The 27859-nt window shown below is 37.4% G+C and overlaps 1 protein-coding gene across 4 annotated transcripts in view; it reads right to left on the bottom strand.

Moving 5' to 3' along the window:
• RhoGEF3 (Rho guanine nucleotide exchange factor 3) overlaps nt 1-27859 on the bottom strand; it is a 536802-nt gene that overhangs the window by 36137 nt on the left and 472806 nt on the right. For all 4 annotated transcript variants that reach the window (XM_067152080.2, XM_067152079.2, XM_067152077.2 and 1 more), the window contains exons 8-13: nt 24135-24230; nt 19111-19310; nt 14889-15135; nt 11695-11874; nt 10636-10827; nt 5714-5893 (exon numbers count right to left, since the gene is read on the bottom strand). In XM_067152080.2, coding sequence (XP_067008181.1) covers nt 5714-5893; nt 10636-10827; nt 11695-11874; nt 14889-15135; nt 19111-19310; nt 24135-24230 — 1095 coding nt within the window. The remainder of the gene's footprint in view (nt 1-5713; nt 5894-10635; nt 10828-11694; nt 11875-14888; nt 15136-19110; nt 19311-24134; nt 24231-27859) is intronic.

Raw genomic sequence — 27859 nt, 5'->3', positions numbered from 1 at the left:
AAAAATTATGCTGGCTCCCCTGTGCAAATGCTTTATCTTTTGGATTACTGCACTGTCTGCATTTTTAGATGCCTTGTACTGGCATGGAAAGTGCCGATGCCCTTAAAACATCGTGGCTTTTCAAACTTTACTATGACAGGGAAAGGAAGTCTTGCTTCCGTGTGCAGTGTGCACTGCATAGCAACACAGCACATTTGCCGGCTGGCAAGTCTCTCCTTTAAAACCTTAAGTCCGTTTGGTCTAGCATTTTAAAAAAAAATTTTAAAAAGCAGTTTCATCGGCATTGACAATATTATTTGGTGCATACGAATTGATTATAGGCTATAAGCCACGCTTTTTCGCCAACTGTCTGCATCGCCAGTGTTCGCGGATTCTACCTCTCCACACACTGTCTGCTACGTGATATTGTGAATTGTGGCATTCCTAAAAACGCCAAATACAAAATAATTACGATTCCGCTCGAACATAACAGATATGAAGCACACTGTGGACACGCTGAAGTAGGTGAAAGTGCGCAAAGTTACCCCTTCACGTTCTGGAAGGCGCGTTCTTTCATGATGCAGAGAAATTTTGAAATTAAATTACTCTGTAAAATACTATTTTTTTTTTTTAATGTAAAGGCAGTTTCGAATTAAAACTTTGAATTTTGGTAACGGGACTGACATTGTTCTTCGAATTACAAATTATCCATATTTGGAATTAAATTATTTAAATAACATGCAAAACCGTACCTCATGTTTCCGGGAACGAGAGCTGCTTCGAATTAGGCAAGATTTTGAATTAACCGATTTCGAATTATCGAGATTCTACTGTATAAACCAATTATGTATGTTGGTGGGTCTGTAAAGGGTAATGTTGTGCATTCCATGACTTCTCCTACCCAAATCTCAACCTCACCTGCTTGTGGTGCAGTAACCTGCTTTTACAGACGAGGCTCTGGGGACCGAGTCATGGCGGTATATCCATTCAATCTCAGTACTGAGGGAATGCAGTACCATACAGCTGGTTCAGAAGCTGAAAGGTGACAAACCCATCACTGAACTTACCTCCTTCTGGCCAGCAACTAGTTGGGGGAACATTTTCTTGCTTTCAAGTCTAACAAAGGTACAATTGCAGAATGGAAAAACCATTTAAAGAAAGCACTAACCCAGGTGGTAGCTCGGAAGAGAAATCCACCATTGCATTATACAATGCATCAGGACCTAGGGTTCTGGGGAGTCCCAACATTTGGATTTTTTTTTTTTTTTTTTTTCCTAGTGGCTTTACGTCACACCGACACAGATAGGTCTTATGACGATGATGGGATAGGAAAGGGCTAGGAGTGGGAAGGAATCGGCCGTGGCTGTAATTAAGGTGTGAAAATGGAAAATCATGGAAAACCATCTTCAGGGCTGCCAACAGTGGGATTGGAACCCACTATCTCCCGGACGCAAGCTCACAGCTGCACGCTCCTAACCACATGGCCAACTTGCCCGGTACATTTGGAATTAGGATGAGTCGGAGCGTCCTTGGAATCTTTCCACACCTGAGTTTGAACAGAAGTATTACAGAATGAATAACGCTAATGAGTGGAAGAAAGAAAACATCCTGAAGTTTGCCACATGGAATGTACGATGTATAGCACATAAAGAGGAACAGCTAGATGACAATTTGGCAAAAAATAGGAAATATCAATCGCCGTTATATCAGAGACCAAAATGAAACTACGAGGTACAAAACATACACAAAATTACCTATTGTTTCATGCTGGAATAACTTCCGAAAATTGAGCACAAGGAGGAATAATGATTATGATACATGAACGGTTCAAATTTGGCATTACAGATTACACCTTCTGGAATGAACTAATAAGAGAGACATGTCTGAAAATATCTAGGGGATACCTGTCTGTAATTGGAGTGTATGCCTCAGTAGAAGGTGAAGAAGACAAAAATGAAGATATCTAACAAACTGCAACAGGTTTTGAATAAAATTAATAGGAATGATTATCTCTTATTGATGGCTGACTTCAATGCAAGAGTTGGTAATGCAAAAGTAGGACAAACAGTTGGCACATTTGACGAACATGTCTGTAACAACAACAGGATTAGATAAATAGACTCCTCCACTTACAATAAGTTAAAGGTAATGAATGGTTTTTTTCAATCACAGAGAGCCATAAATACACATGGGAGGCAAGAGGCACGAGATCATTACTAGATTATACTATCTGCAATATCAAACTAGCAGAGATGGTTTTATATACAAGAGTTTTTTGAGGCCCAGAATTAGAAACAGATCAACAAAAACCCCAAACCCCATGGCGCAAGAGCCCCGAAGGGCCATGGTCTACCAAGTGACTGCTGCTCAACCCGAAGGCCTGCAGATTACGAGGTGTTGTGTGGTCAGCACGACAGATCCTCTCGGCCGTTATTCTTGGCTTTCTAGACTGGAGCCGCCATCTCACCATCAGATAGCTCCTCAATTGTAATCACGTAGGCTGAGTGGACCTCGAACCAGCCCTCAGATGCAGGTAAAAATCCCTGACCTGGCCGGGAATCGCACCCGGGGCCTCCGTGTAAGACGCAGGCACGCTACTCCTACACCACAGGGCTGGCAGAAAGAGATCACTGCCTATTAATTTGTCCCATTAGCATAAAACCTCGATGGCACAGCAAGAAGAAGAAACCAACAAAATCAACTACAACCTCTCTCTACAAAGTGCAACTTCTTCATGATCGTACAGTAGTATTAGATGGCTCTACCAACAACGACTGGCTGAATAACCCAATCAACTCCAACAGTAGAAAATGTTGAAGAGGAATGGAAACACCTAACATCTTAAAACAGGCAGCCAAAGAGAGCCTTGGCACCAAAACGAAGTGGTAGAAGAACAGGGGACTCAGAATTTGGGATGAAAACATCAAATAAATTATCAAAGACAAACAGATGGCCTACAGGAAATACTTATGTACCAAGAAAGATGAGGATAAAATAGAATACTACAGAAAGCAAGCAACTGCAAAGAGAGAAGTGCACAAATACCACAGGAGGAACTGGGAAGAATTTGTATCCCATTTAGAAAATGACATAACCAGACTTCAACCACAGACTTAAAATTTTGAAAAATTTAAATAGGGAAACTAAAGACACACTCAGAATCAACACAATCTCCTGCAACATTTTGTCAAATCACTTTCAAAATTTATGGTCACAGAATGTCTCACCTATTCAGACACTTCACTCAGACAATCCACACATTGAACACATTACAATGGCAGAACTAGTTGCAGTCCTGACAACACTAAAGTGCAATAAAACACCTGGGAATGATGGCTTAAATTTGGAGTTATTCAAATATTCAAAGATTCACCCAGTTCCTAAATAGAATTCAGAAAAGAGAAGCCCCACCTGAAAACTGGAATAAAGCAATAGTTATATCCATTTTCAAGAAAGCCAACAAAAATGACTGTGAAAACTACAGATGCACATGTTTATTAAATTCTGGTTATAAAATATATGCCAACATCATTAAAAATGAACTATACAAACACTAGGAAAACATTCTGGGAAAGTAACAATTCAGCATCAGAAAGGGGAGATCTTGCTGCGATAGCTATTTCACAATGAAAATCCTTCTAAGAAAAACACATGGAATTTAATGTAGAAACACACATTGCCTTTATGGAACTTCAAAAAAGCTTTTGACAAAGTAAACCAGAATACTTTACTTAATATTTTAATATCTGATCACACCCCACAACAGATGGTACAGAACATAAGTAACCTTTCAAACATAACCTCATTTCCGTAAAGGTCAACAATAAATTTTCAGAGTAGAAAACAATTAACACAGGAGTAAGACAGGGTTGCGGTCTTTCTCCTCTCCTGTTCATAATCTATATGAATGCTCTCATATGAGAATTTAGAGAAACAAGACATAGTTCCATCCACATTAACAGAAATCTACAGCTGGACCCAATATTATTTGCAGATGACTTAGTGCTGGTTGCCACCTCAGAAAATGATTTACAGGGCTCAATGTATAACCTAAACCAAGTCTCAGAAAAGTACTCAATGGAAAAATCCCCTGCAAAAACTAAAATAATGGCTTTCCGTGGCAAAGAACCCGTCAGAAGCATGATCTGCATAAAAAATAACATTTTGGAAAGAGTAAATGAATTTGAATACCTTGGCTACAAACTGTCTTTCTTTGAAGAACTGGACATACCTGAGAAAATCTCCAAATTCAACAGATGTTTGGGAATCATCAATAAAGTTTTTAGACCATCATTAGTTCAAAAACACACCCATACAAGAATCTACAAAACCTTGGCAAGACCTGTACTTAGCTAAGGAAGTGAAGCATGGACTCTGAGGAAATGCAATAAGAAAAGAATAACTACAGCTGAAATGAAATACATGCGGTGAACAGCATGAGTCACTAAGTGGGAACACAAAAGAAATACAGAAGTGCTGAATGATCTTGAAAGCAGAACTGTATTGGAATACATCTATGAATACCAGATAAATTGACTAGAACACCTAAATGGATGGATAGTAGCAGGATCCTCAAATCAGTCAAATTACTTCCCCAGTGGGAAGAGATCTCTGGGACACCCCAGGAAGAGATGGCATGAAAATGCAAATTTTTTGTATAAACCGTAACAGTTCTTCTACAGGACTAATACATTCAAGGATTATCATCATCATTATTATTATTATTATTATTATTATTATTATTATTATTATTATTATTATTATTATTATTATTATTATTATTGGTTCTGATGAGTAAAGGGAAAACTGGGGGTTACAGACCTCTATGTATGCTGGACACTGCTGGGAAAAGTTTAGAGAAGCTACTACAGCTGAGAATACTAGCAGCAGTCCAATTAGCTGGCGACCTATCTGATCAACAACATGGATTTCGCAGAGGTCACTCAACGCTAGATGTTGTGAAGGAAGTGGTGAAGACAGTTGAACGAGCTCAAATGGGTAATCATTACTCTAGAAAGCTGACGCTTCTTGTGACTCTAGATGTTAAAAATGTTTTCAACTCGGCAAGATGGAGTGATATTTTGGAAGCTCTACAAGAAACTTTCAAGCTACCAGAATATCTCAGATATATACTGCGTGACTATTTGAAAGACTGTACATTGTTATACAACACGGAAGATGGTCAGAGAAGAAAACGGCTCACAGCTGGTGCACCACAAGGCTCAATTCTTGGACCACACCTTTGGAATATCATGTATGATGGTTTGTTACGGCTGGAGATGCCAGAAGATGTCAAACTTGTGGGTTATGCTGATAATGTGGCTGCTCTGATAGTAACCCATAACCTAGAGCTGGCTCAATTTAAACTGAATCAGGTGATGCGACGTGTTAAATCACAAGTTAGAACTCTCAGATCATAAAACAGAAATTGTCCTCCTGACGAAAGACTTCTCTAATTATTCCAATTATTGAACCCTGTGTTGTTCCAAACAGTTTCTGTAAGATATTGTTGTTATTATCTCTAATTATTATTGGAGAAGTCTTCCTTGTGAATAGACAAGATTTTCTTCTGAAGACGCAGAGCAAAGTTCTCTGAGAAACAAAGAATTTCACCTTTTTTTATTGACACAGCAAAAGCCCGAAAGCTTATTATCATATCAATAATTACAGGCAGTGAAAGCATCAATCTAAATATTTATCTCTTTAGTAAGTTCAAATAAAAAATTCTACCTACATTATTAAGAAAACATTCTCCAACACAACTTCTGTGAGGTGAATCCCAGTCAACATGCTGCTCCAAATCATCCAGAAACCTGGACTGGAAATGGAGCAATTCCTCTAAGTTACCAAAAATTGTATGGATCTGCTCGGGTGAAAACATATCTGTCCGCCTCTGACATTCTGCTAAATATCCCTGAAAATAAGGAAAATACCTCACATGAATTATTTATATTAATATAATATAAATACAGAAAGAAAGTAACTTGAATCAGATTACACATTAGGATAGACACAATGACAGGGCAGTGCAAAGAAAAGGATTCACCACAACGAATAGATATTAATACCTATTTGTATGAACAAAGATGTTCACCTGAATAAGACAATATACAGTACACTGTAGAGTATTATTATTTATCTATCTGTCAGCTCCCCTGTCATCCAAACATCTCATTTTCATTAAAACTGTGTAGATATATAAGTCTAACAGTTTGATAATATAAACCTAAACAAGAGACTGACTGTTTACATATATAAAATTTCTAAACATCCATCATCTATGACCGAGAGGGAGACGTAAAAAAATTAGAGGTGACAGGTATTTTGTTAAACATGAGGAATTCTTTTAGGAAATCATATTAAATGCTTGATATTATTGGAAAGAAAGAGATTTATAACAAGAACTTGAAGGCTACCACAGTCGAAATTTCCCCATAAACTGAACCCCTAATCAGTTCACAAGAATAATTTTAATTTTAAAAGAATATAAATAGGTTGACATCTCAACATGTAACCTAGTTAGTATACAGTTCGCAAAGAAAAATTTACTTTGAATGCTCTGCCTGTTAGTTCATCATCCTGAAGGCTTGTTGGATCCTCAAATAGCAAAGGTTTAGGAATGTTACTAGGCTAAGAGCAAGGTTGAGTAGCTCGGCCCTCTAAGCCCAACTTGGCAGGTTCGAACCTGGCTCATTCTGGTAGTATTTGAAGGTGCTCAAATACATCAGCCTTGTGTCAGTAGATTTAATGGCACAAAAAAGAACTCTTGCGAGACAAAATTCTAGCACTTTGGCATTTCCGAAACATCATAAATGTAGTTAGTGGAACAGAAAACCAGTAACATTATTATTTGCCGGTCTAAGACAGAGGAGCGTGTTCCCAGTAATATTATTTTTAACTGTAACGGACGAAATTCTGAAGGGGTCAAAGGAAACATTTGATGAAAGGGAGATGGCATTAATGAGTGTTATTTGGTAAAGGTACCTTTGCTGGCGAGACCTAATGTTTACTGTGCACTTTGTCTTCTGGTATGGGTTGGATCAAATGTGTTACTTTCATTGACCTGTCTCAGTTTCATCGTTGAGTGATGCTAGCAATACCATTCCTCATGCAGCCAATTATTATTATTATTATTATTATTATTGTTATTGTTATTGTTATTATTATTATTATTATTATTATTATTATTATTATTATTATTATTATTATTATTATTATTATTATCGCACTCTGTTGTATGATACGGAAGATGGGGAAAAGACAAAGCGTCTGACAGCTGGTGCAGCGCAGGGATCGATCCTTGGTCCAGATCTTTGGAACATAATGTATGATGGCTTGTTACGTTTGGAGATGCCAGAGGACACGAAGCTTGTGGGCTACGCTGATGATGTGGCCGCCTTGATAGTAGCTCGTAATGTTGAAATGGCTCAAATTAAACTGAACCAGGTGATGCGGCGCATAAAAGAATGGATGATGAGCCACAGTTTAACATTAGCCGAACACAAAACGGAGATAGTTCTTCTGACGAGGAAAAGGATCGAAACTCTTGTACTAATGACTGTTGGAGAGTTAGTGATAGAAACATCTGCGAGCACAAAATATCTAGGAGTGACACTTGACTCCAAGCTCACATTCTGGACTCATATTCAGAGAGTGACAGACAAGGCAGTAAAATACATGACTGCACTTAGCAGACTAATGGGAAATATTAAAGGTCCGAAATCCAGTAAACGACGTCTTCTCATGTCGACGGTTCAGTCAGTGCTTCTATATGGTTCTGAAATCTGGGCTGAATCCTTGAGATTTGCTTGGTATCGGAGAAGGATAGCTGCCGTACAACGGAGAGCGGCTTTACGTATTGCATCTGCATACCGCACTGTTTCCGAACCGGCAATCCTCACGGTGGCAGCAATAGCCCCAATAGACCTACTTGCATTGGAGCGGCATGAAATCTGGCGTACCAAAGGAGAGCTGGGAAAAAAATGTGCAAAGAAGCGCGCCTTCAGTCAACTGATGAGGCGATGGCAACTCAGATGGGAAAGTGACCCTCGAGGCAAATGGACCAAGCGACTGATACCACGCTTGGATATCTGGGTTGAAAGGGTCCATGGTGAAGTAAATTACCACCTCACGCAGCTTCTAACAGGACATGGATATTTCCGGAAATTCCTGCATAAAGTGGGCAGAGCGAGTGACGCAGCATGCATATACTGCGATGATACTGACGACGTATATTACACCTTTTTTGTATGCGGCCATTGGACAATTCAGAGAAGATGTGTGGAAACTGAACTAGGAGAATTGACAACAGATAATGTTATTTCGGTGATGCTGCGAAACCAGGAATCCTGGGATCGCGTGGCAGTACATGTGGAGGACATCCTTCGTCAGAAGAAGAAGGATTTGGAAGCATACGAACGTTCGTAAAGAAGAAATGAAGAAAGAAGATGTCTGAAAGACAAAGCACGATATCACCCTGAAGTAATGCGAGAGCGGTTCCGGGGTGATGACTCACATCGTGGGAAAAGGGTGTGTGGTTTTTAGTGGGTAAGAATCCCACACACTTGTGGAGTGCGGACCCTTCACAAGTGTCTTTTTGATTTTCCACAATCCCTCGTAAAAAAAATAAAAAAATTATTATTATTATTATTATTATTATTATTATTATTATTATTATTATTATTATTATTATTATTATTATTATTATTATTATTATTATTATTATCATTGCAAAACCTTGAAACTGGGGGACAGCTTCAAATACCTTGGAAGTGAACTAATGCAAACAGAAATTAGTAATAGAGTGCAACAGGTGAATGCATTCTACCAGAATTTAATGAATCTAGGAAGGAAGGAAGGAAGGAAGGAAGGAAGGAAGGAAGGAAGGAAGGAAGGAAGGAAGGAAGTGTACGAAAGTGATGTGTAAGATGTACTATACATCCATATTGACATATGCAGCAGAGACCTGGGCAGTGACAAAAAGAAAGGAGAGTAAAATTTAAGTCAGTGAGTCTTCCATTCATTGCCTGGATGGTCACAGAATTAAGCTGTCTTTATTGGTTTTGGTGCTCACAATTCACAAGTGAATACTTTTGTGACAGAATAATTATAACTATGGATTGTTATTGCTCATATACAGCAAGTGAAAAGTTAAAAATAATTTACGAAGTTGGAAAACAAGGTAACAAAAATGTAGGTAGGAAATACAATGTCTGCAAAAGCTGCACTCACGGCTAGTGGAGTAAGAAAGCTCTTTTATCAGAAACCAACGGTAGATACAGAGCTTTCCATGGTGAAGAAGCAAAGTATCTGGAAGTGGAAGAAAAATTATGCGAGTATATGAAGGAGAAATGGCAATTTGGTTGTGTAGTTTCCATAGAAATGTATAAGTTAAAACTTAGCCTACAAGTAATATAAAGCCTGTTCATGTGTAGCAGTCTGTTTATAAACAATGTCTGTCTAGCAGTGCATGTTTTGACCACTGCATTGCTAGGATACAACCTCACTTAACATGCACTAGAATTGCTGTTGGGCACTAAAACCTGCACAAATTTACCTATACGCTATATTTCCTGTACATCAGTGCACGTTATTGAGTATAATGATGTAGAAAACAATTAACCTTCCCCTTTCTGAGTGAGAATGAAATTAACTGAATGAATAAAGAAAGAATGGCAAAACAAACTTTACCGAGCAAGTTGGCCGTGCGTTGGGAGCATGCAGCTGTGAGCATCCAGGAGATAGTGGGTTCGAACCCCACTGTTGGCAGCCCTGAAGATGGTTTTATGTGGTTTCCCATTTTCACACCAGACAAATGATGGGGGCTGTACCTTAATTAAGGCCACAGCCACTTCCTTCCCATTCCTAGGCCATTCCTATCCCATCATCGCCATAAGACCTATCTGTGCCGGTGCAACGTAAAACAAATAGCAAATAGCAAAAAAAAAAAAAACTTTGGAATGTCAACAACAACAATTTTGCTTGATGTCGCACCGACACAGATAGGTCTTACAGCGATGATAGGATAGAAAAGGGCTAGGAATGAGAAGGAAGCGGCTGTGGCCTTAATTAAGGTACAGCGCAAGCATTTGCCTGGTGTGAAAATGGGAAACCACGGAAAACCATTATCAGAGCTGCCGACAGTGGGGTTCGAGCCCACTAACTTCCAGATGCAAGCTCACTGCTGTGTGCCCCTAATCGCATGGCCAAATCACCCGGTCTTTGGAACTTCAAATGAAGCCAGGGAAGACTAAGGTTATGATAGATGGACCTGGTTAAGAATGGTATAAGAGCTACAGATGTTGAAGTGGATGGATGAGTGGCAGACAGACAGACAGACAAACAGACAGAGTAAAATGGTGAAGAATTTTAGCCCTGCTTTGGCTGCACCTGACAGACAGACAGACAGACAGACAGACAGACAGACAGACAGACAGACAGAGTAGAATGGTGAAGAATTACACTTGCCCTGTTATGGCTGCACCTGATTAAGAGCTTCAGAGCTTTCTGGCATGTTCATTCCTGTATTTTTAAGCATGTTTTGCTTTCAATGATCCATTCTACAAATTACAATTAGACAAAGGAAAATATGCAAAAAGTTAACCCTGGTTACTTAAACGGCTAAATCCAAGCTTTGTAGTTATAACTTAATATTACCTCTGCTACATCTCGAAGAATCTTAACAAAGTCCCTTTCTGTGTTGACAAGTTCCCGCACAACGCTTGAGCGAACTTGGTCATTGGACAGCAGGGATACACTAGTTCTTCTTCGTAACTGTGTTGAAGATGTTGACCCAGATGCCATCGCAGCAAGACAGTCCTCAACAGTGTCTTCTTGACTAACTCGTAACTAAATATGACAACAAAATATATAAGTATTGAAATAATAATAATAATAATAATAATAATAATAATAATAATAATAATAATAATAATAAATAAGTTCAAACGCGCTCCACAGCTGGGCACAACGAATCAAATAATAATAATAATAATAATAATAATAATAATAATAATAATAATAATAATAATAATAATAATAATAATAATAATGTTTCAAAGCAATTGAAACATCCAAAATTAATAAAAATATTCACGACATGTAAATTTTAAAAAATATTATAGCTATTCAAAGGTCAGGTAGACTTGAATACAAATAATTATCATGTCAATTGTAATACATATATGAATTATTTTAAAGAGTTGTCTTACTTTGCTATGTGTGCATCTTCCATATCTTGGTCTAAAGAAGACTTTCTTACCTACATTTAATTCTTTTTCCAGTTTGGCTATATTAATTTAAGCATTTGGAATAAATCTTTACTTTTTACCCACTCCACTGAACTAACAAAACTTGGTGCAAATTGTAATGATGATGTAAAGACAAACTCACCACTGAGAGGAAAACAAAGTTAGTCATAATCTTACCTTTAATACACTTTTGAACCACAGATCATCGTGGTTTACCTCAGAATAACATTGCTACTGAAACACCCAGGAAAGATGAGAGTACTTTTGCTAAAGAATAAATGTAGCTTAGTCTTTCGTATTTCTGATAAGAACTCAACATTGTAAACTTAGGAGTGAAAGAAAAATCATTCAAATCTTCTGCACGTATCTTAACATGGAGTCATTCTTGAAATTAGCTCACACAAAATCAGAAAATTCTATTCAACCCCATAAAATATTACAGATGTCTTCAAGATAAATTACTTACCCTGACAAAAGCAGCAGGAAACCATCCACTATCTTCACCCCGTGTGCCCCACCACCAGTCTCGGTTAACTGTATCCAGAACTTCAATTTCATCTCCAGCTCTGAATGCCAGTTCTTCTGGTTCCATAGTAACATGATCCCATACAGCTTCTGCCAGAATAACCAGGTCTTCATCCATTGCCTGCAAAAACAATTAGCATATAAAAATACTGGAAGAATACTACGAATTCAAAACTTTTTCCACAACACATATGATCTCTAAACATTGGAGAAGGGGAATTATCATTATCATTATTATTATTATTATTATTATTATTATTATTATTATTATTATTATTATTATTATTATTATTATTATTATTATTATTATTCGCTGCAGCAACAAGGCTTAGCCTTTAGATAATGGATGGATTATTATTATTATCATCATCATCATCATTATTATCATTCTCCTCCTCCCACTCATGTGGGGTGAACATTTTTAGCAAGTCTTTTCCATTTTCTTCTATCCCAAATGTCTTTTCCTCTTAGGTGCTTTTCCCTCAAATCCTCTCAATCTTCTTCTTACTCTCTCCCTTTTGCCATCCACCTCAAAGGCAAGTACTCTCTTGCCCACACAATCCTCAATCCTGCACGTGATGCGACCATACCAGAGAAGGCACCTTTCTTGAATTTTCTTGTTTATGTTGATCATTTTAACACTGTCTTTTATGAAACTGTTCTCAATTCGGTCTAGTTGGGAGCATTTTCATTTCTGCGAACTCCAGTTATTGACACTGTAACTTCACAGTTGGCCATGTCTCTGCTCCATAAATCATTGCAGGTCTCACTGCACATTTATAGGCTTTCATTTTCAATTTATTTTTCTGTCACAGAGGACTCCAGACAACTTCTTCCAGTTGGCCCAGCCAGCCTGCAATCTAAGAGATCTCCAAACCCAAATTACCATCACTGGATATCGCGGATCCTAGATACTTGAAACTGTTCACTGTTAAGAACTTCAGTTCATTCAAGATAATAGTCTCAGTACCATTTCCTCCTAAGTGCAGGTACTCTGATTTATCTTGACTAATTTTAAATCCTCTGTCCTTCAGGGATTTTCCCCAGCATTCTATTTGCTCTGAAGCTGTTCTCCACCGGTACTGCAGAGCACGATGTCATCTATGAATAACATACAGCAAGGAGATGGTTCACTGAAGTCTTCAGTAAGAACATCCATTACAAGATCGAATAGATAGGGACTCAGAGCAGATCCTTGATGTAGGCCAACTCGCACTGCAATTGTCTCTGTCACACCTATGCTGGTTCTCACCCATGCTTTAGCTCTTGTATACATGTTATGGACAATGTGGACATACTTCTCTGGTACTCCTGTGTACCTCATGTACCTCCATATGCCTTTTCCGAGTCTATGAATACCATGTGTAGTTCTCTATTTTTCTCCCTGTACTTCTCCATAATCTGTCTGAGTGCAAAGGTAGTAACCAATAGTTCCTTTTCCAGGCATGAAATCATTAATTTGGTTTTGGCATTTGGTTCTACAGCCAAATACCCTTCCTGATGCTAAACTTGTATAGACTTGTGGATAACATGACAGCTGAAAGTAGAAAACATCAATCTGTTCACAGATCCAATTCCCCACTGGAACTGGTTACCCAAACTTCCACTGAGTTGTTCAGCTTAGCAGGGGACATCACAAGCAGGTTTGTGTTTGGAGTTGGAGTGGACAGGCTATGAGAATTCTCTTCTGCTGAATTCTTGTGTTACTAACGTTGCTGGTCTGCATTTTTGCATCATACTCCCATTTGTTCAGATCTTCCGCTGGATGGAAGATCTTCCTAGGTTGCTTTGTAAGGTTCCAGTGCACACCATTAATAAAGATTAAGAACAGCCTTATAGATGATGATGATGATGATGATACGTTACTGAGAGGAGCTGTGAAAGAAATTGTCAGGCTTCCTCATGTCCAGATGGAATGATTTATTTTCCAAGAAATTGTGGCAGACAGGCTCTTGTGAAAGCTACATGGCAGTCTTCCTAACAACACTTTGGGTGTGTGTACCTCTGAAGGTTCTTGAAAGAGGGCTGAAGGGGTACAATTTTTTTGGCTATGTGGCTGTCTACTTTGTGTCAACAGCTATCATTCATTTTGCACTGATCTAGGGCAACTCTGCAATGTTTGCCAGATGGCATGTTTCCATACTTACCCACTACATGGTGTTGATCTGGCATACAGCTACAATTGTGTTTTAAAAATGTGATTTTACTGTCCAAAAATTTCCAAAACAACTACCAGTTGTAATCATCATCATCATCATCATCATCATCATCATCATAGTGTAGGTCTTCCTCACCCTATGAGATGGTTGTATTTTCCTCCCGTGAAGTGTGAGGCTAAATCATGTCCAATCAGGTTTTCTATTTGTTTTACAAATAATTAATTTCTTTATTTTCTAATCTTAATATTACACCTTGTTACCCCTTCTAGCATTTCTGTAAAATTCAGGATCCTTGCACACACACGCACGCACGCACGCACGCACGCACGCACACACACACGCACGCACATAGTGGCTACTACTATGTGCGAGTCGGCGATATCTCTAGTAGAAAGTGTGTTAAGGTATGAAGAAAAATGTGGTAAATGTAACATAGTGGTAAAAAATGGTATTCAGTGTAAAAATGTGATGAATGGTATTATGGTATCAAACCCATACATGAAACAACACTGTAGCTAACTTAGGAAGGGTCTGGAAATTTGCATATAATCAGAAGCATGCAGAGAGCACAAAGGATTTTATGTAAAAGGAAGAATTAACTAAATACAGGGTAGGAATAAGGTATTCTAGAAGATGTGATGACTGAAAATTGGGTACATAAACTAAGAAAAATTAGAAGACAGTAACTACTACAGTATAGTAAGAGTGCAGCACCATTATTTTACCCTCTTTCATGTTCAAGCCCATGCCGTATTAAAGGCACATGAAGAGTCCTTTCTACTAAACAGGCAGGTAACTCATTCTTTACCTCCATTCAAATTCACAAACTAAATTATTTTGGTTGCATTTTATTATTATTGACACGTGAAGTAAGTATATGAGGTAACTGACCACTATGTTACACCCTGTTAAAATGAAACACAACTTTATTTAAAAATAAGTTTGTATGGGTAGAGTCCTTAATTGAGAGGATTACCTGTTCAAAAGATTTTTTCCTGTCTGTAAGAGATGCTACTGAAGACTCTGAATCTGACATCATGTCATCATCTGACGTCCCTGTTCCACCTCGACCATCATGTTCATCTTCACTAAGAACATTCGTAGTAGAAGCTCTAGGAACTGGAACTCCTGGTTTTCTCCGCATCAGTGGTGAGAGTTCATTAATGCCAAGAGGCTGACTAATTGATCTTCTCAGCTGAGGGCGGGCTGAACGACGTTTTGAGCTGTAACAGATTAGAAAATGATTACGAACATCTTTACTTGCTACATTTTTTGGGTAAAATATCACTTTACTATGTAGAGGCAAGAACTGTACTATAAAATTATTTGGAATTCATGATCCTTGCAGTCATACACTTCTGAGTGTACTGATGTTCTTGTTGAAATAAAGTAGATCTATGTAAAAAAAAAAACTTACAACAGACATAGGCTATATTTGGCCACTCCAGCAACCTTTATCAATTTTTACAAGTGTGATAATCCAAGTGAGATTCAGTTTTTTAATCTAAAAATGGAAAAATGTCAGTAGCAAAAAATATGTACCATACAGAGATGGTCAACAAGACTTCTGAACATTCTTCAATCTTCACAAGATTACTTTCCCTCTCTTCTTTGATATTCTGAAGTCCTGGATTTTAATTTTCCATCTTGAGACATGATGCTAATGATATGCAATACAGATGTTAACACCCTTTAAATTGTAAAGAGGCTGTAGAAAATCTTGAAGAGTTTCAAAATGTTGACAATAACAGTAATGATTTGCTAACCACACTATTAAAAATAATGAACTAATAGGAAAGTAAGAAAAGATTGGAGAAGACAGAGAAAACATACAAATCACTGACCTAGCCACTGGAGAGTTTCTGTAGCTAAGATATTTCCAAGAAGAAAAAGAAGAAGAATACGTTATTAACAGTTACACCATTTTATAACAGAAGAGAAAAAGCACGAAGTAAAATGAAAAGGAAATAATCAATGGAGTAAAAGAAGGAAAAAATGTACAAATATCATATAGGTTTCAGTACAAATAAGCACAGGAAAGTAGTAATCGCTAAAGGAGATTGTGTAAATTATCGTATTTCTGAAATCTGACAATGAGCAGTTAAATACATGTACGGTATGCACCAAAATATACAGTATTCATTTTCACGCGGTGTGCATGCGCACGCCTGAGCATCTGCGTGTTGTTACATCGCCATGATGATTTGTTATTTGTGTAAAGAACGTTCTGCTCTGTGATTGAAAGTGACAATGGGTCTCGCAACGGAGGAAAAAGTGTTTATAGTGGAGTATTATTTTCGCTCATAAAAGGTTATCACGGTGGACCGAGTTTAAAGTTAGTGGCAGAACAATATCATGAACACTTCAATAAGCCAGTAGGAACAACACAGTTATGCTATCTGTTGTTAAAAAATTTCGTCGTATAAGTAGTTAATTGTGTCAACGCAAGGGAAGGTCTGGCAGGCCAGTAACTGTGTCCACAAATGAAAATCATGGACATGTCCTCAATCAGGTGTTGCAGTCTCCAAAGCAAAGTCTTCGGCGAACAGCCCTGAAATTAAACATCAGCCCTATGTCACTTCGACGATTGTTTAAAGACATAGGTGGATTTCCGTGTCTAATACAGGTTGGGCAACGATTGATGGAGCACGATAGGCATGTCAGGGTGGAATATTGTGCACAAACTTTGGCCATGGTGTACGAGGATCCAGATTTCTTGTTCAACGTGTGGTTCTCCGACAAAAGTCACATTCACTTGGACGGTTTTATCAACTGCAAAACAACTCGCTTTCTTGGTTTCGAGAGGCCAGACACTATAGTCCAGAAACTGCTACATAGTGTGCGTGTGACGATTTGGTGTGCAGTGTCAGGAAACGGTGTGCTAGGTCTGTATTTCATAGAGAATGATGATGGTGCACCTCTTACTGTTAACCAGGAACACTATAGGAACATGGTGATCAGGCCATGTATTCAGGATCTAAGAAGGTTTTGTCGTGCCAGGAACATGCAGATGAATAGACAGCGGTTCCAACAAGACAGGGTGACCTGCCACACTGCTCGACAGACTATGGCTATGCTGCAAGAAACCTTTCCAGGACGAGTAATTTCCTACGGGCCTGAGTTCCCCTACCCATCACATTCCCCCGATCTCACATCACCTAATGCTTACGTGTGGGGAACGTTAAAGGAGCAAATTTTCAATTGTCCAGATCCGCCCAAAACTGTGCCTGCATTACGTCCGAAGATCGTCTCGTTCTTCAGGACTCTGCAGCAACCTATGTTCCACTGTTATTTTTTCTAGGAACTGTGAGCAGTTCGCCAAGGAGTGGAACGGAATGATCATTGACCCAATGGTGTGATTTGAATCACATTCTGGTCAACCAGAAGAAATAGATTTAGAGAAGAAGAGCATTTACGACCCTACAGTCTCGTATTGTAAAGAAAAATATAAACTGCAAAATATATCAGTCACAGGCTTGATGGTGGGAACCCAAGGAACAAGTCCAAAACAAAAGTAATGGAGTGCGGACGAACAAAGTTGTGTGATGCAGGAAATATTAGATTAGGAAATGAAGTCTTAAAGGAAGTAGATGAGTATTGTTACTTGGGTAGTAAAATAACTAATGATGGTAGAAGTAGGGAGGACATAAAATGCAGACTAGCACAAGCAAGGATGATCTTCTTAAGAAAAGAACTGTTCACTTCGAACATAGATATAGGAATTAGAAAGATGTTTCTGAAGACTTTTGTCTGGAGCGTGGCATTGTATGAAAGTGAAACATTGACAATAACTAGCTCGGTAAGAAAGAGAACAGAAGCTTTTGAAATGTGATATGCTGAAGGGGAGATGGGTAGATAGAATCACGAATGAAGAGATATAGCATCGAATTGGTGAGAGGAGATCTATTTGGCTAAATTTGACCAGAAGAAGAGTTAGAATGATAGGACACATCTTAAGACACCCAGGCCTCGTACAGCTGGTTTTTGAGGGAAGTGTAGGTGGTAAGAATGGTAGGAGTAGACCAAGGTACAAATATGACAAGCAGATTAGATCAGATGTAGGATGTAGTAGTTACGTAGAAATGAAAAGTTTAGCACATGATAGGATGTTATGGAGGGCAGCATCAAACCAGTCTATGGACTGATGACTCAAACAACAACACTGAATAATTCCTCCACCAACTTTTACTCCCATACTGGAATACTTTAAGGACTGATTCAATATAAGCTTGGCAAAAGAATTAAACAATACTGGAGAAAGCAAGCATCCTTGTCTCACACCTTTACAGATCTTTGCACAATCTGTAACTTCATTTCTGAGGGAGGTGAGGAAATTAAAAAGACACATCTTACCACTGCTCGAAAAATGAGGGTGGTGAGAGGGTTAAAAATAAAAAACACAACTTATAACTCCTCTAAGAATAAGATTGAAGAGAGTCAAAAAGTAAAAGAAAAACCCTCACAGATTCTGAAACTCGTATATTGCACATGCAGGTATAGGCTTATACCTATAACCAGGTTGTGTAGCCTACTGTACTACTAAATCATCTTTATAAGTAAAACAGGTTCTCACGAATTCCAAATACTATTAGTAATGTAGTATTTACCTATGTATTGCCTGAATACTGTGTTTGAAAATGACAATAAACTGCATTAACTATTTTCTATTTTTTGCAAGGTTAACCTATAAATGAAATAACCTTAAGTCACATGGTCACACATAGTAACATAACATATGGCTGACATGGACTTGTAAACGAAATATTTAAAAAATTAAATAACACGTAAATATCGATATAAAGTCCTATGAAATGGTTCATCTTACCACACATTATTAAAATATCCAATAATAATCTTCTGAATAATCCAAGAATAATGAAATTGAAATATGAACCACATAAAACATCAAAGAACAAATATGAAAAAAGAAGTTAATATAACGAGCTTTATAACAGATTCCCAATCCAATAAAAAGTGTACTCTTTTCATGGTCACCTTGGGCAAAATAACTTTCAAATTTTTCTCATCTTTCACTAGTTTTCTAATTGTTATATATCTTGAAAATGTTTTGTTCTCTTCATTAGAGTACACCTGTTTAATTTACAGCAACAAAACATCTATAACATATTTATTTAAGGCATCTTGAAAGCATGAAGATCTTGTAAATAATTGTTGTGATTTAATACAGTTCTACTTACTGTCTAAGCGTAACTTGTTCGAGGTTGCTAGGCCTAGGAGGACTAACACGAGGCGGCCTCATCTTGATTGGCGAGGGTGTAGAAAACATTCGTCTGTAACTATTGCGGATGTCCCAATTAAACAGCCTTTGGCCACCAAGGTCAGAATGTGCTCTTCTCACATGGTGATGTCGCACCTGTGCTCGGGTCTGCAAGTCTGCCTGTTAATCAGAATTCTAATATGATTTTCATACTCTTTATCTTTCCAGAATTGTTGCAATGCCTTACTACATCTTCAATATAAATGTACAAAATCTTCCTTTTTTTCTTTCTAGATATATAATTAATAATGCTATAACTCAATATGGTATCAATAATATGTTAAATACTAACATATCACAAATCCTACTTCATAGTTGTAAATACACTTTAACAGCAGCAGTCCACTACGCTAGCCCCATTAACTTGAAGAAATCTGTGCTCAATGGCTATTTGGGTTTTTAGTAAAAGATCCACAAAACACACAAAATATTTCAATGCAAAAAAATATATACATAGATTTTATTCTTAATGGAACATATATTTGGGGAGAAAAATATATCATTTCCCCTGATTAAAACAATGCAGCCACTCGCTTGACATGAATGAAAATTATTGTCTGAAAACTAAGTTTGATTTAGAAGCTAGTTCCAACAAGGTTATCCTTAAATAGAAAATAATAAATTACAGATTAAAATAATTATAACTATCATTATTGTAACTGAATATCCAGATACAAGTCGTATAAAAATAGAACCATGAAAAGGAACACACAATAGGATGAACATAATGATAGGTCAGTGTAGGAATAGGTAGCTATAGAAAGAGAAGACAAGGTCAAACATGTAAACACAGGACAAGGACAATCCCCATCTTCATACACTTGTTGGTTCCTTTCCAAAATTTATAACATCCAGATACAGTAGGGTTGGGTCAAATATGGTTCCAACCACCAACAGAGTACACCAATCAAGCAGAATTCAATGAAATTACAGGATACTTCTTTATTTATTAGAGTTTGCCATTTATATTGTCTAATCATGAATGTCCATTAGCTTGAAACCGTTTTGACAGTTAAGACTGCTTGAAATCTATAATAGTAACTCCATTCCTTACTGTACACAACTGAAATAATAATTTGGTAAGTTATTTCATACTATATGCAAGAATTAATTTTCCCTGGATCTGAAGACGATTGCTTGACAAAAGAAATATTTAATTCCACCCTTCATTATCCCTTTACCCTATGACAGCAAAACATCTTATACAATTTTTTCTTTCTTTGAAGTGCTTACCATTTCTTGTGTTATTTATTTAATCATTCCTATCCTTTTATGTTTTCATATCATAAAACAACTGGTGTGATTAATTTTATGTTTTACCTCTGCCTAGCATGTGCTTTACATTTATTTACTTTTTAACTGAGCATCCATACAATTCATTTTAAAATTTATCATGTGCTAACCGACTGAAAAGCCCAAGTTATTATGTTAAGATCTCACACCAGACAACAACCACCATACACAATTTTAAGTTCTACCAATCACATAGTCTCTGTGCAGGTATTAGCAAGTACTTCAGAAATAGTCAAAGCAAGATTTTAATGCAACAAGTTAGAATATCCAAGGAAAGTATTTGTTCTAGAGTAACAGTCAATATTCTTAAACATTAATACATATCAATATATGCATAGAAAAAGTGAACACATCTTACCACTAAAAAGTAAAAATTCAAAATAATTTCTACCATCTAGAGCTACTCTAAAATAAACTGCAAAAATTCACTATTGTTGAAGTTAACAAAACTGTTACATGAAGAATGAAATAATAACAGAATAGCTGGAACAAATGCCCAACTACTTCAACCTCTAAAATGAGCAGTGCGTCTGATAACATTTCCTGTTTCCATTTCCTGGACAAAGCAGTGCCGGCCTTTATGAAGATATATCTCTAGCAGTGAGGTTTCTGTGGTTCAACATTCTGGATATTAATCAGTGAGTACTTTAATTTAAGAGTGGTAAATATCACATGGAAATTGTTAAATAAATCCATTATGTGTTGCAAAACATTTCAAGAGAGAGTTGGTTAAAAATATTTGAATAATATAAATAAGATATAAATGTTACTATCAAACTGTGGCCTTGATAAAAGTAAAGCCTTTCATTACCAGAGTGGGTATTATTCTTGATTAGCAAGGTGAGCGAAAGAAAAAGGTGAGGTTATTCATAAATCAAATCTGCTGTTTCTTTATTGAAAAGAGGGATTATCCTTTTGGGGTATTAAAGGTACTACTTACTTGCACATTTAAGTAATGGAAGAGAACACACAAGCCCTAACAAAGCCATATTTTAAAAGATAGGAACATACAATAGGATAAACACAGTGACAGATCAAGACACTAGTTTGTTCTTTTCCTGTACTTACAGTGACAGATCAGCATAGGAAGAGGGAGAAATAAAAAGAAAAAAGAAAAGGACAAGGACAATCTTCATACAATGCCGTCTTCAAATAGATTTGGCTCCCTCCTCATCAATCCTAGTTCTTCTCAGCCCCTGACAAGCTTGTTTCTGCTTCCCAATTTCATCAGGAGGGTCGGATTCAATACCCTTTGAGAAACCATCTTGAGAAACCTTTAATCTTGATGTTGAATGTGTAGGATAAGAAGAAAGCTGGATAACTACAGGAAAAGGAATGAGAACAAATAAAGATAATTAGTATGTTGAAACCCGCCCTCCTGATGAAGCTGGGAAGCTGGGGGGCTGAGAAGAAATTGATGAAGAACTGGGACTGATGAGGAGATTGATTTATGCTTGTTTGTTCCTTTCCATTATTTACATGTTTTATTCTCCTTTTGTATTTTTTCTGTGTATTCATCTTTATATTTTTTAAAATCTTCTTTCTCCGTGTTTCTCCAGCTTTCTTCTGATCCTGCACTTCCTACATTGAGACTAACAAATCTGTCAAGACAGCCCCTCAATGAGTGTTGAAGCCTGCATGAAACTGGGAAGCAGAAATGAGCTAATTAAGAACTGAGAAGAAATGGATGTAAAAGAATGGGGATTGATGAGGAGAGAACCAAATCGATCTGAATATGCAGTGTATGAAGATAAGGAGATTGTCCTTGTCCTTTTGAATTTCTCCCTCTTCCCACATCACTCTGTTATTTTATTTTTGACAATTTTGCTTTACGTCACACCGACACAGATAGGTCTATGGCGATGATGTAATAGGAAAGGGCTAGGAGTGGGAAAGAAGAGGTCGTGGCCGTAATTAAGGCACAGCCCCAGCATTTGCTTGGTGTGAAAATGGGAAACCACGGAAAACCATTTTCAGGGCTGCCGACAGTGGAATTCGAACCCACTATCTCCCGGATGCAAGCTCACAGCTGCGCACCCCTAATTCCACGGCCAACACCAATCTGTCACTGTGTTTATCCTATTATGTGAAACTTCTCAATAGTGGACATCTCAGTAGATTTACAAAATGTCCGATATGAAGAAGCATCGAAAAAACAAAAATTGATTTGGAAACACATTTCTTCAAATGGATACTCTTTCAGCTGTAATCCAAGAATAAGCACTATTCCATCAACAATATTATGTTTAATAGTAGGCCTAATACAGTAATACAAAACAAATAGTGTACGGTACATTAATAGAGTGCATTTTATCTTTATTTTACAAAACTGCCTTCCAATAAAGGTAGCTCTCTATATACTCACTAACAGAAATTTTATATAACAGCTATAGCAAATCGTACTCAAATATTCGGACCGAGATGATGATTTAAGATTTGGCAGGATTTTTTCAGCACCGTCGCTATAATTGCATCTCTAAGATAAGGGCCGAATCCTCAGAAAGGCATCTCAAGCTCCCAGTGAAAGTCCATAAACCTTGACCGACCAAGTGATATTTATCTTTGGAGAAATTTATTGTGATTACATAAAAACTCTTTTTTTTTTTGGTGTACCTTTGTACCCTGTTCATTCCCTAACTCAAATCGTATTGTGCGACCTGCAATTACACCTCACCTTGTATTAGTAGAGTATGCTATCATGTCCGCCCAGATAGTACTTTTTATTTTGTTTGATTGTTCAGGGTCCTAGTTGTGCTTGTATATAAGGGGACCAAGAGCAGCATTAGTTACATACCTATTTTTTAATACTCAGACTGTAATATTCTTTCTACATGCTTGACTATCTAACTGCATACTTCAACAGACATCAGGCATGAAATCACCACTCATGTTTATCAAATGTTGTTCTCTATGGTTTCACTGTCAGTGAAGATGGCATTTCTGCTGGTGACATGAAAAACTGGGATTCTACTGATGCCGTAAAACTGAAGAAACGAAGTAGATATAAAAAAGGAGAAATTATTTCAAATACACAACAGAATTTACTGAGCAAGTGGCTGCACGGTTTGGGTCACATAGCTATCAGCTTGCACTCGAGAGATAGGGGCTTCAAACCCCACTATCGGCAGCACTGAAGATGGTTTTCCATGGTTTCCCCATTTTCACACCAAGCAAATGCTGGGGCTGTACCTCAATTAAGGCTACAGTTGGCTCCTTCACACTTGTAGCCCTGTCCTATCCCATCGTCACCGTAAGACCAATTTGTGCCGGTGTGACATAATGCAAATTGTAAATTAAAAAAGCAACAACAGAACTTAACTCTGTGAGAAAACTGCAACAGTATGTAAAGTGAATACTAAAAAATGGTGGGAAAATGTTATGACCTTAAAAATGAGTAAAATTATGAAGGACACTGGTGGCTGAGTTAGTAAGTGCACTCTAATGTTAAGTCAATATAGCAAAATAAAAAGTAGTCTGAATGAAACGAACAGTTGATCTGCAGATTTTTTTTTATTTTTTTTTTATTTTATCTTTCTCTATATAACTTGAGTATTCATTCATTCATTCAAGGAAAGTTTTCAGCTTGATCTAAAGAGAGTCTGATGGTTATTTTGTGCTGAGGTTGTAATCCATATGCAATGTCTAACTCACCTTGAGCTTATCTATTAGCAGTTGTTGTATGACTTCTGACTGGGGGCGTGATGTTTTATCTGATGAAGAAGCAGTATTTGTTACTCGTCTCCTCACCTGCAAACAATAACTAGCAATATTGAACATTTCATTTACTACCATCAACAAGTTAAAATATTTGCTCTTTCACTCAATAAGAAAGAATTTGGTAATTGTTATACCTCATGAAAAAATCAATACATATAAATTTTTATCACATTTTAGTGTTCAATATCCAAATCAAACAGATACAGAGCTTTATCTGGTATCTTAAAACCCTGTTTCTATACAGTATTACCCCAAAGAGGAGAGTTCATTAGTCTCTATCCAACTGTTCAACTGGGAACCTTGATCTAACCTTTCAACATACAGTTCTGGCTGAGGAAGTCAGTATCAAAAACAACCCTCGTGGAATATTTAATAACTATCAGATAAAATAAATATCCACTACACACCCAGCTAGAGTTCTCTGTTCAGTTTAAGGTAATTGAAACTGATACATAAATTGCCAGATTAAATTTGAAACTACAGTTTAAAGTGAATGAGCTTCCAGCTTTATCCAATGTATTAATTTCTTATTTACCCTCTTCTGCTCACATCTCTCGTCATTATTCTTACTATAATATCACAACCTATTATTTTAATAATTGAATGTAGGGTAAACTAGCAGTCAGAACAATGAATAAAGTACAATCATTTTGGTTTTGGAACTAAACTTCTTAAAAATACAGTAAATAACATCAAAATGGTCATCATTAAGAATCATTAGTGACAGATAAATAATGTTATATTAAATCTACACTAATGGTAAGGCTGTACAGCAAAATAAAAGGTACCATTTCCCTCATTATTGCAGCCACTAACTTACACATATCTAAGAGGAAAATATGGAGATCTTTGGATCTTTAGTATGAAAATATAATTTGGAGACCACTATATAGGGTGTATCCATGATGATGTTACAAACTTGCAGGGATGATGGAGGATGGCAATTGGATCAATTTGAGATAAGGAACCATATTCCAGAAACGATCGAGTCAAATGTTAAGCAAAATTCTACTCATTTAAGTCCGTTTACCTGCACAAGTTTCACAAGCTGCTCCATTTACAACAAATGTTGGAAATGGTGTCCCTCTGCATCAATACAGGCATGGCATCATCGCACATATACCCATTCGAATATCCCTGGTGTCATTTGAACAGTGTCGCAGGCAGCGAGAATTCTTGTCAAGAGATCCTCTTCAGTCTCGACAAGTGTCTCACACACAACCCCATATTGTTGGCTTCTGGCACGTTAAAGAACTACTTCAGGATAAAATTTCAACACCCTAGTGTCTGTTAAGAACAGACAGACGTTGAACAACTTGGATTATTAATAAGTTTTGACTCAAACATTTCTGGACTATGGTTCAATATCTCAAACTGATCCATTTGTGGTCCTCTATCATACCTGAAAGTTTCTGTATAACCATGAATTGAAAATAATATTTTAAGAACCTGATATGGTATCTTCCATAAAAATACATAGGTCAAAATGGAAGAAACTGAAGACATATATAAAGCAAAGCAAAGTCATCTCTGTACAGGCCATGAAGGCCGCTGGAGTGGTGGAAGGTAAAGGCTTCTACTATTCGTAACCTCGGCACTTGATGGGGTAGAGTGGTTAGCTCTATGCCCGGCCGCCTTTGCCCCCAGGAATTAACCTGGTACTCATTTTCGGTGTAGGCTGAGTGAACCTCAGGGCCACGCGTACCTCCGGAAGTGGAAATCTCGTTTCTTAAATTTTACGACTTCCTGACGGGGATTCGAACCCACGTCCTTCCGGGCGAACCGAGCACGCCTTTATAGCCTCGAAGACATGTATATAGAAAAAAAAAGTCTTCCAGGAACCTTATGAATGTGGAAGAAAGAAAAAAAAGAAGGGAAGACTGAACTACACTAATTTGATGTAGAGGCAGATCTGAAAGTTCTTGGAGAGAAAGGATGGAATAGGATGAGTGGAAGAAGAACCTTGAGGAGGCCAAGGCTATAAGAGACAGTGCCACAGAAGAGGAGAAGAAGAATGTAGCAACCAATAGACTTTATTATGATAAGAATAAGAATCATCTGTAGATGGATGTTCAGTACTTGCTTTCCTGCTGATATATCCAATTCACAAAACACTAGTGATATGGTGTACGCACATAAAGACATATCATGCACTCATAAGTTAACAATATGAGTTATGATCAGACTTTTCAAACTTCAAATGAATTTTGTCCGTTGATCCTGTTTCTATGCTTTGAGCATCCAATGGCGGTGTTCCTTTGTCCGTGTTGCTTGTGCCTTGTGATGGTTGTTGAGCGGTTAACACACCTCCACCTCAGGAGCTCAAAGGACACACCTGCTGTGGTGGTCAATGGGGGAGGGTCAATTCACTATGAGTGAGATAACCTTGTGGGACACTTGCTTCTGTAATCCATGGTAAGGAGATGGTTTTGGATGATATGACTGCTCACACTGTTGTTGTTGTTGTTGTTGTTGTTGTTGTTGTTGTTGCTGCTGCTGCTGTTGCTGTTGCTGTTGTTGTTGTTGTTGTTGTTGTTGTTGTTGTCCGGCATTGAACTGATGAGTGATCTGCTGCAATGTGGCCCATCTATCCACTTTTACGAAATAAGCTAACCAACGGTGACCCCTTGTAATTGATGCATCGTACACTACGACAGCTAACCCTGGCGGTGGTGGTTTTACCCGAATCCATGAACTTGTGCTACACTCTTGACACAGCAGCTCTTGGAAAGCTCAATGCCTGCATAATTCAGAGATAGAATGGTCCATACGCCTGACACCAACAGTCTGGCCGCAATCAATTGCCCTGAGTTGTGTCTTACCCAACCTGTAGTCAACTGTTAAACTATCTCTCTTTCAACTGCCAATGATTATTTCATTATTATACACAGATGAACCTCAGTTATATATTTTCAAAGTGAGATGCCGAAAATAATATATAAATAAGAAAATGTAAAAGTGAATTTTCTTATGGAACTGAAATGTGTGGGTTTTTTTAAATTAATACTAAAACTACTGTATAAGAAAGCAATAAATGAAACAAACACAAACACTACAGTATTCAGAATACAGTACTGTAATTACAGTACTTGCATACAGGCAGAGTACTGGTGTATTACACAGGTTTTAAAAAATCATCTAACAAACACACACACTACAGCATTCAGAATACAGTACTGTAATTACAGTACTTGCATACAGGCAGAGTACTGGTGTATTACACAGGTTTTAAAAAAATCATCTATTTTTCTTTGCTTTTTTAATTTTTTCACACAATCATACACTAGTTGGTTATATGCACTAATCACAGAAATGCTGTCATCACTTCGGTTTTGTGATGATAGAAGTTATGTAATTCCTAGAGCTTGAATTGCCTCATGCACTTTACAAAGGAAACTTAATTTGTCCTCCTATTCAATACATGTCTCCATCTTTTAGAGGGAATAATATTAATCAAACATGTTTCGGTTCATTTGAGCCATCTTCAGTGAAAAATGTTAAAAATTACATAATTAATGTTAAAAGAATATGTTAAAACATAATGAAAAAGAGTGTGAAAACATGTGAAACATAACAAAATTAAAATAATAATTGGTTATGGCGAGGTTGAGAACCTCTTTGTCTAGAAGTGCAATGTGTTACATTAAAAATGAGGACGA

The sequence above is a fragment of the Anabrus simplex genome, chromosome 1 (genome assembly GCF_040414725.1).
Source record: "Anabrus simplex isolate iqAnaSimp1 chromosome 1, ASM4041472v1, whole genome shotgun sequence".
NCBI lineage: Eukaryota > Metazoa > Arthropoda > Insecta > Orthoptera > Tettigoniidae > Anabrus > Anabrus simplex.
The sequence above is the reverse complement of the archived record's forward strand: the minus strand, read 5'-3'. Positions and strand labels throughout refer to the sequence as shown.